At 34.2% G+C, this 14,209-nt stretch overlaps 1 protein-coding gene across 1 annotated transcript; it reads right to left on the bottom strand.

Annotated features, from left to right (window-relative positions):
* Positions 1-1,881: 1,881 nt before the first annotated feature.
* On the bottom strand, positions 1,882-10,524 carry LOC131067477 (uncharacterized). Its single transcript, XM_058002505.2, has 2 exons — positions 10,371-10,524; positions 1,882-2,168 (listed from the first exon to the last, which is right to left on the bottom strand). The coding sequence occupies exons 1-2, from the start codon at positions 10,520-10,522 to the stop codon at positions 2,084-2,086; spliced, it is 237 nt and encodes a 78-aa protein (XP_057858488.2). The 5' UTR covers positions 10,523-10,524; the 3' UTR covers positions 1,882-2,083.
* Between the last annotated feature and the right edge of the window lie 3,685 nt (positions 10,525-14,209).

Below are 14,209 nucleotides of genomic sequence, written 5' to 3'. Positions count from 1 at the left end.
GCTCTAGGCAGTGTGCCTTCCTACATGTGTAGGCCCCTTATTGTATCACATACTTTCAGCAGAAATATCATCTTACTGTGGGTAGGCTTCCCACTGTGGTTTTTCCCTTTACCGGGTTTTCCACGTACAAATCATGGTGTTATGTGGTATGGTTGCATTGTGTTAATTCTTTGCTTCATTCTTAAGTTTTATTGCTTACCGGTATCTGTTTTAGCTATTCCGATATTCAATGTTTATGTGCTCCGATTAAAGGTTATAAAGTGGTTTGATTAATATAATTTGTTGACAACTGATTCACAACCTCCCCCCTCTTAGTTGTCCATCGGTTATTCTAACATATGGAGTGTTGTTTTGTGTAGAGATTAGCCGCATCCAATCGTAATTTTCTCTTTAATATAGTATTCATCCGTAGAAATGTGTAAGAGCTCATTTCCAATTTCTCATCTTGCAACACATACATCACCTTCTAAGATACATGCAATAAGAGATATGAATGTGTCATTACTCCTACACCTAAATCTCCTTTATTAGAGGTTTTGACCAATTAAAATATCTCAAATTTAGTGTCGTAAGTCATTAATTCATACAAGTTTTATTTCGTACACATACGGAGGTTAATTATCCCCATTAAGGTCCATATCTACTTTTTAATTGAATGCTAATGTAGATTAAATTGGTTGAACAAATGGTGGAGAACCTCTTATGGTGGAGAACCTCTTCAAAGTGGGAAGATTGGGAGTTGAGTTTATGTGTTCATTGGAGCTAGGTAATCTCAATATGTATTTTCGTATAGCTCAACACCTCCCCCCTCTTATATACTTCATTGTAGAAGTGGCTCAATTTCAAGCCGCCTCCTACCATCAATTATAGAAATGGGTGGGCCCTCATCATCCAAAACTTTTGGCCTTGATTTTTTTTATGTTTTGTGCTCATGAAATTGACACATCCTCAAGTTATTAGTTAAAAATATATATTAGTTCTTCATGTCACGTGAGATTTCTGTCATAAAATATTAGTGTCTACGTCGATGAATCTTGTTTGTAAAATATTCTTTAATTATTTTACATCATCAAATTGCTTATCAAGTCCAAATTGTCAAATATTGGTCATAGCCATAGTAAAAATCATGCTAACTTGATAATCTATGTGGAAATGATTATATGTTGGTCAAATCTTAATGGTAAGAATACATATTTTCAATGTAGCTTTATAGGGAGATAATCTTGAGATACATTTGGATATCTTTATTCTCCTTCAGTTTCATAGCTTCATGAAGTCACAGGGTATTTCAGAAAGAACAATAAGTAGTTGCAAATTAAATTTTAAAGCATGATTTCATTAAATTCGCCAAAATTTTAATCACGTGGTTCACTAAATTGCCTAATAGGCAAGACTGTATAATCATAATGCATCTATAATAGAATTCGACAAATGTTTGGAAAAAAACAAAAATCTAGACAAGTGATATATATTTGCGAGTGCCGATGTTAAAGTGATCAAAACCAAGTGTAATTGTTTTTTTTCACAGATACATGATTTGTATAACGTGCACGAAACTATATTATTATGCACAATGGTGAAGAAGTGAAAAAATTTATTTGAAAATTTTATTTGAAAAAAATATATACATTTTGAAGATAAAGTTTTCAAATAAAACGTAAAAAGTGGGAGTATAGACTTCGCAACTTGACAAACATTTTGTTTAAATAGTACCCTAAGAATAATATCCGCATATAATGGGGTTTTGCAACTACGCCTACCTCCTAAGTCTTCATATTACATTCTTATATGTCGGCATGTTCAGATCATTTGAAGAGCTTTATTCTGTGCATTTTCATGTACACTAAACCAGCAATTTGCATCAGTTGGGGAAAGCAGAAAGAGATGGTAAATTTCTAGAACAGATTTATTATTTATGCATGATTACAAGCCAAACATAGTGTATAATGACCATGATTGCATTATATGGCTTCACCAATGTTAACAACTTCGAAACATATTTGATCACTTAATCTGTCATTCCCTTGATATGATTCTCGATTACATCAGCTCTGCTCAAATTAGAAAGCCAAAAGGACATCATTCATGAATTTGAAAGAATTGAAGCTAGACCTATACCGCCATTTTCAGCACCAAAGCTTTCTTTCTTTAAGCTACCTTCCAAAGGCCTGCAGAAACCAATATAGTTAAATTTCTACCAATATAACCAAGAAACTAGGCTCCTATGTTGCAGAATGACTGAGAGATCAAATAGAAGTGTTGTTGTCCAAGCACTGTTGAAAAGCAGATTTCAAGTGACACCTTGCTGACAATTTTACCATCGTTTCTTATGGATGTGTCCCCTCCATTTTTTGGGGATGCCACTTCTACAAGGGCATTGTCTCTTGAGAATATCTCCCAAATGGGAATGTCAAGGGGATGCCAGGCCTTCCCGATGTCCCAGGGACATCTTAACATCCCACACAGAAGTTGGTATTTAAGATGAAAAAAAAATCCATTATTTTGAAAATTTCAAAAACCCTAATCTATTGTGTGGTCCTCACAAGGCCTCCAAGCAAAAAATAAATTAAAAACTTTATCTCTACTTTGCCCTGGCCCACTATTATTTCATTGCTTCTATTTGCATTTTATCATTTTTAGACTTTTTGTTCGCAAACAAGAAGAAAGTTCTGAAATTGAAGAGGCTAGAAAAAACAAAGTGGAATGAAGAAGAAGAGAAAATGAAGGACGAAGGTATGTAACAAATTTTCGTCTTTTATGGTTTTTCTTTCATTTTTATTTTTTCAAGCCTTAAAACTTTCATACCCATTTTTTCAAAAACTTGTTCAAACTTGCAAACCTGCTGTTTTTCTATATTTATTGAGTGTCAATGATGATCTTGATTTGCAAAATGAAATTGATGGGGAATCACTTGAGGGAAGCCAAAGCCAAAACAGGCACAAACAGTTCACCTGAGAGTGCATTAAAATCTAAATACCCTTTATAGTTGTTGGCACAAAATGCTAGAGGCCCATTTAACCAGAAAAAACCTTTGAACAATTTGCAATAATATTTGCACAAACAAAGCATCTAGTTGAAGTTGAAGTCAGAAACGAAAATACAACATTTGCACAATGGGCTGGAATGGCAGCATTAGGAGGGTTAATGCACACCTTTACATACACCTGGTTAAGTGGTTGGACCTTGTCTGAAACACACACTTAAAGAGAGCTCACATGATCAAATTACTTCAAAGGGGCATCACTGCTCCAACAGTTTTTGTGCCCCACCAGATCCATAAAGAACCTAAGTGGGTTAGGAAAATTTAAGAGGCAAAGGAGTCCAGTCTTAGAAGCAACAATGGATTGGGGATGAGAAATGACTGATTCTTGAATCACAACCCTAAACTGAGCTCGTTGCTATTGAATGCATAAATTTTCCATGGTTCTTATCACTACATGGGTATTGCCAAGATCCTAATCATCAAATCCTTATTAAGGCTTGCTTTTCTTTATTAACCCTTACACTTTTTATTCCCTCCATGATGTGGGATTTTCATTTTTTACTATCTCTGAACCCCAAAGGAAAGACCCTGCTTGGAAGGGTAATAGACTTGGCACAAAAAAGGGCCAAGTATTTAAAAAATATTGCGGTGTGGAGTTTCTAGAGGAAAGCATTAATCACATCAGATACCACCTTGCCAGCAAACATGGACATGATGTTTCAGTATGCCCAAATGTTCAGCTGAGGTGACAACAGTTGGAGACCTTCATAGAAAATAAGGGACCAATATCAAAACAAAACCAACAAATAGTTGCACCTTCCACTTCTCTAATGCCTGGAAGTGAATCAGATTCTACTAGCCTTGGGCCTAGAGCTTGCAATTTAGATAGTTGGGTTGCACGGTTGCACCACATAGTATTTTTGGCTTCCAACCATCATTGGAAAGTATAAGTTGGAACAAGGACAACCACAAAGTGGCAAAGAATGCAATTGTTGATTTTTGGTGTTTTTGGACATTCCCTACAGTGAAGTGAGGTAATATTTTAAACTTTCCGTACCATTTTTTAATTAATATTAAATATTTCCATAGTTTTGCGGTGGGTTTAAGCTTTTCAATTCTATTTATAAATTCTGACTTTTTTTATTTATGGTGTTTTAGCCTCATTGACAACCAATAGTTGATGCAATTGTCATTGCTGGTTAGGGGTTTAAAAACCCTTCTGTTTATGAACTCGGGGGCCAATTTTTATGAAGTGGCTATCGTACAATCTATTATTGAGGAGCAGCAGGCTATCTGGATGAAGAAAGGCTGCACTATCATATCCAATGGACTAATGAAAAAATTATCCTTTTAGTTTCTTCTTTGAGTAGCACAATCTTCTTGAAGTCAACTGATGCTTTGGGGAAGATAAAAAATGCAGATTTTTTGTGTAGTTTTTGGAAGAAGTTTTTGTGGAAGTGCAGGTGAAAAAGATAGTGAAAGTAGTCATCAATGATGTAGCAAATTATGTTACTACAAGTAAATTAGTAATGGATAGCAACGGTGATGCAATTGCCATTGCTGGTTAGGGGTTAAAAAACCCTTCTGACCATTCTTTGGACTCCTTTCTCAGCAGATTACATTGATCTAATTTTGGAGGAGATTGGCAAACAATAGTGAATCAGGCCAATTGTGGAGCATAGCCAAAAACATTTGCAAATACATTTAAAATCATGCTCAAGTAATCTCTTTAACGAGACTTCACAGATAACAAGAAGTTGGTCCGACATAGTATCACTAAATTTGCAACCTCATTCACTAGTTTGCATCTTTCTTACAAATAAACTATATAAGCTTCTTTGAAGCAAATATTTGTTAGTGAGAAGTGGGGCAAATCTTCATAAACAAAGACAATTGTTGGGATCAATGTGGTGGATTGATTATTTGATAAGGTCAATTTTTCTACTCCTACAAAGGAGATTATAAGTGCAAGTCTTTAAAAAAAATTCCCTTTACTCTTTTAATGTTTCCTTCTCATTTACAAAATAATATCTACTTTTTTAAGTAATTGAATTTTAACTTTTTACAGGTGACAGAGCCATTGGTTTCTCTCCTTTGTGTTAACAGCCTATGGAGAAAATCCAGCAAATCTATGTGGGCGTGGAATGAACAAAGGAGAATATTAGACAATATGATAAAATGTGGAAGCCAAATATGTGCCCATATGGGAAAACATTGACCAGCACTACATAAGACAACTACATAGGCCACTTCATACTTGTGCATAACTCCTCCCTTGAGCATTCCAATTTCTTGATAACTTCAAGTATAATGATGAGGTTATAAAGTCCTCTACGGTGTTCAAATAAATGTCTGCAGTTCTGATAGAATGTTAGAATGTTAAATTGCTAAAAGTCTAGGTAGTCCCAATCAAATTATAGGTGTTGATAATTGCCTACAACAAACTTTTAAAAGCTAAAACTTATATTAGGACTTTAAAAATTCAAAATCAATAATTTCTAAGTTTGACGATTTAAAATTTAAATTAAATTTATAAACTTATACCATATTTTAAGTTTATATACTTAAAATTAATAATTTATAAGCTTTATGATATATCATTTAACTTATAAATTTAAATTATGACTTCTATAATTTATCTTTCAATATATAATTTTATATAAATTTTAGTGAATCATATATATATGACAGCTCCAAGTACCTATCTCTTTTTTTTTTCAATGGGTGTAATAGTATCGATCCCGGTCTTCCATTCCAGTACCAACATCCTAGCAACTTTGAGTTTTAGTCTTAGATGAAGTTTAGCCCCTGTGGGATTGCAATCATATGATCTCGCATCTGAGTGGGTCATCAAGAATGGCCCCATTTTTCAAAGGATGACCATGCAAAGGTAGATTAGGCTGATTATGCAGTGTAGGTTGTAGCAACGGGGGGAGGTTTGAGCTTGTGCAACTAGAGACAAAGTTGTCAAGATGATGATGCTACATCTTATACAAATAGAATGGCTGCAGCTGCTTCATTGATGTACTCAAAAAGGCACACAGTCCAGCAACTTGGAGCTAAAGTTAAGAGGAGTTGCTCCCCTCAACCTTAGTTTGATTTTTAATAAAAAAAAATTCTAGTGCTATGCACATGAATTCCTAAATTTGTGACATGTACACAAAATTTAGTTCAAGTATGCAATTCATAGCATTCTTTACTTGTTTAATTCTCTATATCATAGTCACATTATATGATTGTACATACACAGCAATGGCACAATAAACCAAAAGTATAAATGGAATTCAATTACAAGGATTTAAAACAGGAAAAACTCAGCAAATTAAAAGATGCATGTAGCCATGTTTTTTTCCCATTTTCTGTTGCTATGGTCTACACGTGTATGATAGATCTAATTAATTAGTTTACGTTGTATTTGAAGTTATTTTGATATGAGATGCAATATGATTAGGTTCCTTTAATTTGCTCTCTTTCAGTAATTTTTTTAATCTGTGAGTTTTGACACCATATCAGAGTCCAAAGCAAAATATGGCTTGCTGAGTTCAAGACTCAACATTATGATTTAAGTCCAAAAGGTCATATCTTCAAGTCATAATTATTATACATATGGTCAACCCTTTATATACAATGCTTTTTTTTCAAATGATACATTAAGCACAGCTCAAGAACCTATGTGTGGTTTTGGCAAAAAGTATATAGTTATACCATATTGATTCAATATGTTACATTATTAAAATATGTGAATTGGAAAGAGTCTTGAACCCACTTATAAGTCCAAAGTTACCAGGAGACGGGGATACTTGGAGACTCCAGAGACTGGTACCGGTTCTAGTACGACTAATTTTCAAAAATAGGAGACGGGGTACTTGGAGACGCCAATTTTTTTAATAAATAATATTTAATAATTTCCAAAACCTATCATGACAGAGAACTTTGAAAACAAGAACAGTGGTAAAGTTTAACATTAACTTTAAAATTGAACAAAAATTGAAATTAAAATTGCTTATATTGTTGATACCATAACTTGTCTAAATTGTTTAGTGAAAATAAGGTAATATAGATGTCGAGCACACTCAAAATTGTCAGTTAAATAGTAAAGACAATTTCTCTTTAGACTATTACAATGATAAGAAATCGGTCCTCTCAAAAAGTCTACATTGTCAATAGATCTGATCACTATAACTTTGCATGGACTTTTGTCTTCTTGTGAAACAGTTTCCTTATTAGTCATTTCCCTACGACTTTGCTTTGCTGCAAGCTTATCTTATTTGGTTGCTTTATTTTTTTTGCCTTTTTACTGCATTTTGAACTAAGTTTTCTAGGAGACGTCAATTTTTGGTCGGGAGACTTCGGAGACAGCAGGAGACGGCAGCCAAAAGCACCTTATGCGTCATGAAGTTTCTGAAGAAGCATCCGGTAACGGAGACGTGTCTCCAGTTCCGGTACGGGTCTCCAAGGGTAGGAGACGGATCTCCTGGTAACTATGCTTATAACTAATGCCATTCAACAACAAAATAAACTTAGATATAGCAAACCTATACATATTGCTTAAAAAACATGTAATAATCATTTTCCCAGTACGAACTTTTAAACCTATGACTGACTATTAGCAGATCATCCTTATAGATACTATTCTCCGATGCATATTATAACAACAGAAATTAGAAGTTTATAGTAATATACATTGTACCATTTCCAAATCTAATTGAATGGCTAAATTTCCCCCCAACCCTCAAACTGGTAAAAGAAATGCAAAGATAGATTTGAATCAAGACCAATCAATGACCCTGTGGAATCATATAGATGAGATTTATATTTCTTCTAGTATCATAGAAAAAAATTAAAATTGCACCAGACAATTCCTAAAACTTGATATTTCTTACTACATCTCACTATTCTGTGACAGGTGATGGAAATGGAATTCTAAGTTTTTGATGATGTACATGGTTTCAGCTTCACTAAAGCAAGATGATATAGTTCCAATAACCAAACAAATATCTAACCTAATTTCATGCCCTAAAAATCATTTGAGAAATGTAGAGGCAGAGTCAAGACCAGTTAATCACCCATAAACTATTTTTGCGAACAACATTTCTCCTATAATTAACATGGATTATAGAACATATTTTGCACCAGGTCAGAACACAAACAACCAAATTTCTTACCATATCAAACCTACAATTTAAAGAATAGATAATAGCAAAAGCATTCCTAGCCAATCATTTTGTACAAGCACAAAGTTTTGCTTTTAATATTCAAATTTAAGATAAACAATTTATGCAAAATCAAGAGTCACTAATATCAATAAAATCAATAAGTTGAACTGGCTATCTCAAAGGTTATTTAGACTCATCCTGAACTAACACATTTGAAGGAAAGGAATATCCCCAAGGGGATTTGAATAATTTCAAGTCTTGGAACCTTTTTTCTCCTGGCCTTCTCAAAGCTGATTTTGATGGAATTTTATCGGGCAATCCTAGCCTCTGGTGCAGGTTCCACCATTAGAGATTGTTCAGGTTCTTTGATTAAAGCAGCTTCTAAGAAAATTTTGGTTGGAAGAAGAAATGAAGTTGAGGCTCAGGCTTTTATCTTAAGCCTCCAAGTGGCTTCCCTCTGTGGAGCCAATAAGAGATTTGTATCAAGGGCAATTCTATGATTATTATCAACGCCATTTCCAAAAGGTGTTTTCAAAATTTGACGATCAAATAGCATTCTGAGGCAGGCTTGGGGAGTTCTTGATTTGTTCAAGGCCTTTTTAGTGCAACACTGCCATAGAGAGGCTATTTCCATAGTAGATCTCTTAACAAAGTATGGCATTGATTCACAAGAGAGTCTATAGGCAATGCCATGGACAATTGGGATGGCCTTGAAAGAATTTGGGAACTGGTATCCCCTTTGGGATTCCAATCTAAAATATTCTTAGCTTTCCCAAGATAAAATATTTTTCTAATGTTCATTTCAGTTGAGATTCCTCACCTTTACATCATAGTGGCAATTGCTTCCATACGGATCAATATTAACTTCTCCCACATGGGATACTGTGAAATCTTGAATCGCCTTGCAAGAAATAATCTATGAGGAATATTGGTAGTTATTTTCACCTGCAGTTTTCATTTTATACAGATCTTTTCACTGTCAGTTTTTGGACCCTGGGATATTCATGGAGCCCCAAGTTTTCCTCTTCTTTGAAAAATGTGAGATGATCTTCAGAGAAACAATCACTGATATTTGACTGGACTAGGTAAGGTGTTCATCATTCAAGATGATGTAGCTTAGGCAGCAATTAAAGACGTCTTGGGTGTCAACTACCAGAAAATGGGTAATGGCAGTTGGATGAATTCTGATGCTACTTCTTTTAAATCGACATATTTGTTTTTTTTCTGGTTAAAAAGACTACAGTTAAGAAAATGGTGGCATGCTTTGTGAGGTTTTAGTTTGGCAGGGATTTAGATAAATTTTTGGAGTTAGGTCGGGATTTCCAGCAAGAAGATGTGCCCATTTCAGGCATATACATGTAAAGATACATATGTATACATATACACAAATGTGTATGTATGTGCGTGCATGCATGTGTTTATATATCACAGAATTTCAAGCCACCATTTCCATAGGATCTTTTTCTGAGACTGAAAAGTGCTTCCTCATTTAGCAGAACATGTTGAAAAGCTTCAGACTATCATTGTGGAGGAAAGGTTGAGGACATTTCCTCCTTTTGATTTCTCAGCTTTGAAGAAGCCTTTCAGCTCTTCTTCTCCACTCATGGCTGAAGATGGCATTGCCAGGTCCTGAATTACAGCCACTGCCTGTTCAGAATTGCAGTGATGGCTCATCCCATGCCTCCTACAAGGAAAGATGAAATGCTTGGCAGCATCAGTGCAGAAGGACATCCTTCAATGGGCCCCGGGGTGGTGATCATTGATGGATAAGTTTATTTTTTGTTTGATATAACTTCCCTTTATTTTGTCTTCTTATGAGAATTTAGTTACCTCTCTAGTTAAGCTGGTTCTCCAACTTAGGATGGAAGTCATTTGGTATTCCAAAGCCATGTTGAAATCAGGCTTTTTGTATAGAAACAATGTAATTATCTTTTATGAAGTTAATATAAAGGGTGAGGGTCCTACTTCCCTCATTTATCAAAAACAAAGAAACGAAAAAATCAATACTGGTACATATGGCTGATATGCAGCATAAAATGTTGCAACGAATTTCAAGATAAATGAGGATAAATTCATCACTCTGAAAACTGAAAACATAATGTGTAATTACTATGGAAAATAAATTCAAAATAATTACCATTGATGACTAGTTGAATCCTATATGAACAAGACAGGAAAAGTAAAATTGCACGCATAGAGCAGCCTACATGCAGTAAGAGTACAATACTTACGGAGGAGATGGTAGACCTTCATATGCCAGAGTTGACATCCCTTGCCGCTGCTTGTGTTTAGGATTGGACGAGCACAAAATATAAACCTTACCACGGCGTCTCACAGATCTGCAGAACTCACATAACTTCTTCACTGATGCCCTCACCTTCATGACTGCAAAAGAAATCCCTTTTAATCCATATAGATCTTTATGCTTAACCTTCAAAATTAAAAAGAATGCAGAACACATTGCCTTCTAAATAATTATTTATTTTATTAATCTCAATTTTCAATGCCACACAGATGGATGAAATAGCTGCAAATATAAAAGAATTAGGTGCTTCTTTCAAAATTTAAGCATGCTGAGAAATCTAATGCAGATCAAAAAACCTTGATGAATTGCTTCAATCCTTAAGAACTAGTGGATACTCTTCACCAAAAACTGCATATTGGAACAGAGACATAAGCCACCCATATTTAACCGAAATCCCATACAAGCAATTTCACATCAAGAATGAAAATATCAAAACAAACACTAAGAAAACCATGTTTGGGGACTAAAACACAATACACTCTGCAAAATGCATATCTAACAGTATAATCTTATCTTAATTGAATGTCCTCACTTCAAATATTTAAAATGAAGCAGGATGCATCACTTTCCCGTCTTTCCTGACAATATTGCACACATTTTAGTTGTTCTGTAAATGTTTCTACGTAGTGGTTATCATGATACAAGCACTAGCATTTGAAACATCTTTAGTGTCAGTTTGTAGCCAAGCAAAAAATGTTCCAAACTAAATTTTGAAAAGTGAGTTAAAAAGAACAATCTTATGATCAAACAAAATACAGTAAGACTGTTAACTTCTCAAGTTGCTGCTTTGTTACACGGTCATGTTGTTGCTCTCTTTTCAGTACACGAGTTTGTGTGAACAATGATGTCATTTTGATATGAGCAATATATAATCATCATTGATCAATTTATGGCATTCCCCTCTTTTTGAACACAATGATGAGATTAAGTTTTCAATCACAACATGGTTGTTTTTCTTTGGACTCAATGAATGCTTCATTTTGGCTGAATTTGAATTAACAGTCTTGTCATTACTAAATTCCCATTTTGATCATTGGCATAATATTAATGTCAAAAGAGGTATTCTGCTAGCACTGTAATGGAATAATTGTATTGAACTTCTTAGAAAAGATGTTTGAAATGATAAGATTGTGTTGGCACTATTGCATTGGCATGTTAAATGGTGAATTTGCAATTTGATCATAGTTTTGAGCTTCATGACGGTTACCAGTGTTATGAACCTAGGATTAACAATTGTATTTTAGTTATGTTGATGGTATGTTGATGACCAAGGTTATGGAGTTGTCATACCTACTGTGGTGATGGTAAATTTGGAAAATGATAATGTTTTGATTCGCAATGAAATGGGTGCATTTAGATAGTTGAAAGCAATGTTTTTTGTCATTTTTGAGAAGCAATGGCACCTATGTGTTTAAATGTCTTTGACATTAATAGTTTTTTTGAAGGGAATAGGAAGTGGTGAAGCTGCCCCACTGAAGCTGTTAGCCCAAGTTTTAAAAGACCATGTGCTTATTGTTTTCACTCGAAAGTCAATTTGGGGATTTTATGTTGTTTAGCTCTCTTTGGGTCAGTTTCAAAATTCTTTAAGCTGCAGCCTTGCCATTTTGAATTTTGATTTTTGAATTGTTTTTAAAAAATTTGGAAAAATTGTTGAGGAGCTTGTTGCTAGCAATTCTCAAGCATTTTAAGCTTGCATTGAGTTTCATATTTCTCAGCTTGCAGTAAGTTGAACTACTTTTGAGGTTTTGTAATTTCTGGAAAAGGAACAGTAATCTTGTATTGTATTCAATTTGATACAAATTCTATATATATGGATTGTGCTGTTCAACTTAAAATTTGTTTATATAATGCTTAAAGTTTCATGTTGAATGTGCATACTGTTGCTTGCTAGTATTATTGAACGATTGCATATGATGGCCTAAAAGTGATGAGATATTTATTGGTTACCTTCTCTAAACTTAAGGGCCAAAGTGTAAATATTTTTTACATCACCACCCTTGGGTATTTATTTATTACTATTATTCATGTGTTAAATGGTTTGCGACAATCTTGTGGTAGGTCCTAGCTTTAACTAGATTATTTTTTTCACTTAAAGCCATCTTAAGACTTAATTTGTGTTGCTTACTGAATCACTTGTTTTTGACTTAGCCTTAGGTAATCAAGCCATTTTGAGCTACGCTAAAGCCTAAACTTAACTCACTTTCATCCTACACACAGAGTGACCAACCCTAAGAAACTTAAATTATAACTCTTAAGTTATAATTAATTGTCTTCCATAGTCACGGTTGAGGGAAAAAATTATGAAAGGTTAAAGTTGTAATATTAATGTACACATTAATCCTAGCTGTAGCAATAATATTATGATTATATTTTATTATTACAACTCAATTATAGATAGTTGAAAAGACTAGTAAGCTGAAGCTGAACAGTCATCTTAGAAGATGAACTAAAGACTGTTTGTCGACAAGCCATAACTTCTGCCCACAATGATGTTTTTCAAACTCCTTCTAGGCACCAAAAATCTCTTTCTAATCACTTCACAATAGTACATGTGTTAATTTTGCTCCAAGTGATTGTATTTTCAATTTGAAGCTATTTTTGCCCTCCTTTTTTGCAACAAGCATAACTATATCACAAGAAACCTATTTGTAAAACTCCAATTTACTGTTTGTCAATCTTTTTTATCTAAACATTGTAAAAATCACCATCTGTTATAAACAATAGATTTAGGCTTCCGTTGTACAAATTACAGTTACATTCCCATTGTTATTTGTTGATGGGGTTGCAATTACAACATTGATACATTTTGGAGAAATTAAGGCACAATTTAAGTGTGCATTATCTTTTTTCTTTATTGTTGTTTGTTGCTAATCATGGCCGAACTTAGAGCTATTAAGCTCTTCATTCTGCACAACTATCACACATGAAAAATAAAAATGAGACAACTAGTGTAATCTAAGGGACTATAGCAAATGTTGGCTGAAAAGCCTCCAATATTCAGCAAGGAATTAGAAAAAAATTGCTTATAGAAACAAGTTAGATGAAGCCATGGTGTTAATAGGACTATATGGATTTGACATTTGTTGTTTCACATTGCAAAGTGCACTACACCTAAGCAATTATGGGACAAATTTGATGATTTGTTTGGCACCATTAATAAGATTCATGTTTTGAAATTAAAGGCACATTTGACATCACTTTCCCCGGATGATTTTCCTTCTATTTAACACTTTCTTGTGAAGTTCACGTTGATATTGTCATAGTTGATAGAAATGTATCCTTGATTTTGTCTAACTTGAAGGGCCCATTTCACTTGTTCTCATCTTCCTTCTATTCCACCATGGATGCCTTAGGGAATGATTTTAAGATGCCTACCTTTGAGTTATTTTGTAAATTTCAGTAAATTGTTTGGGAACAGCCCTTTGAGGTTTCGAACCTAGTATGTAATATTTCTGTTCCTGTTTCAATGATAGTTATCATAACATCTTAATTTCCTTTGAAAGTTCATTTGTATATCTGCTGGATGTATTTCTGCATTGCATATACAATCAGTTTATACCAAGAAACAAAATTTGATGCAATAACAAAAATAAACCGTAAACTCTACCAAAAATCAGAGGTTAGAACATTTCAGTGGTATCAGAGCCACTGTTCCTGCCAGCTTGTGTGGAAATTTTCCATGCATGTCAGTCTAAGAGTGATTCGAGTGGTTGCATGTCAGAAATTGCGTGTGCCTTTTGCTCCTGAACCAATGCATGTTGGTGT

This window comes from Cryptomeria japonica, chromosome 3, assembly GCF_030272615.1.
Source record: "Cryptomeria japonica chromosome 3, Sugi_1.0, whole genome shotgun sequence".
Taxonomy (NCBI): domain Eukaryota; kingdom Viridiplantae; phylum Streptophyta; class Pinopsida; order Cupressales; family Cupressaceae; genus Cryptomeria; species Cryptomeria japonica.
Note: the sequence above shows the minus strand (reverse complement) of the source record. Positions and strands in the feature narration are given on the sequence as shown.

Excerpts from the sequence above, each read along its gene's own strand:
- LOC131067477 (XM_058002505.2), bottom strand. The coding sequence starts at position 10,522 with ATGAAGGTGAGGGCATCAGTGAAGAAGTTATGTGAGTTCTGCAGATCT. Across the intron at positions 2,169-10,370 it reads GAAGGTCTACCATCTCCTCC|GCCTTTGGAAGGTAGCTTAA; the intron begins GTAAGTATTGTA and ends TGGTTTCTGCAG.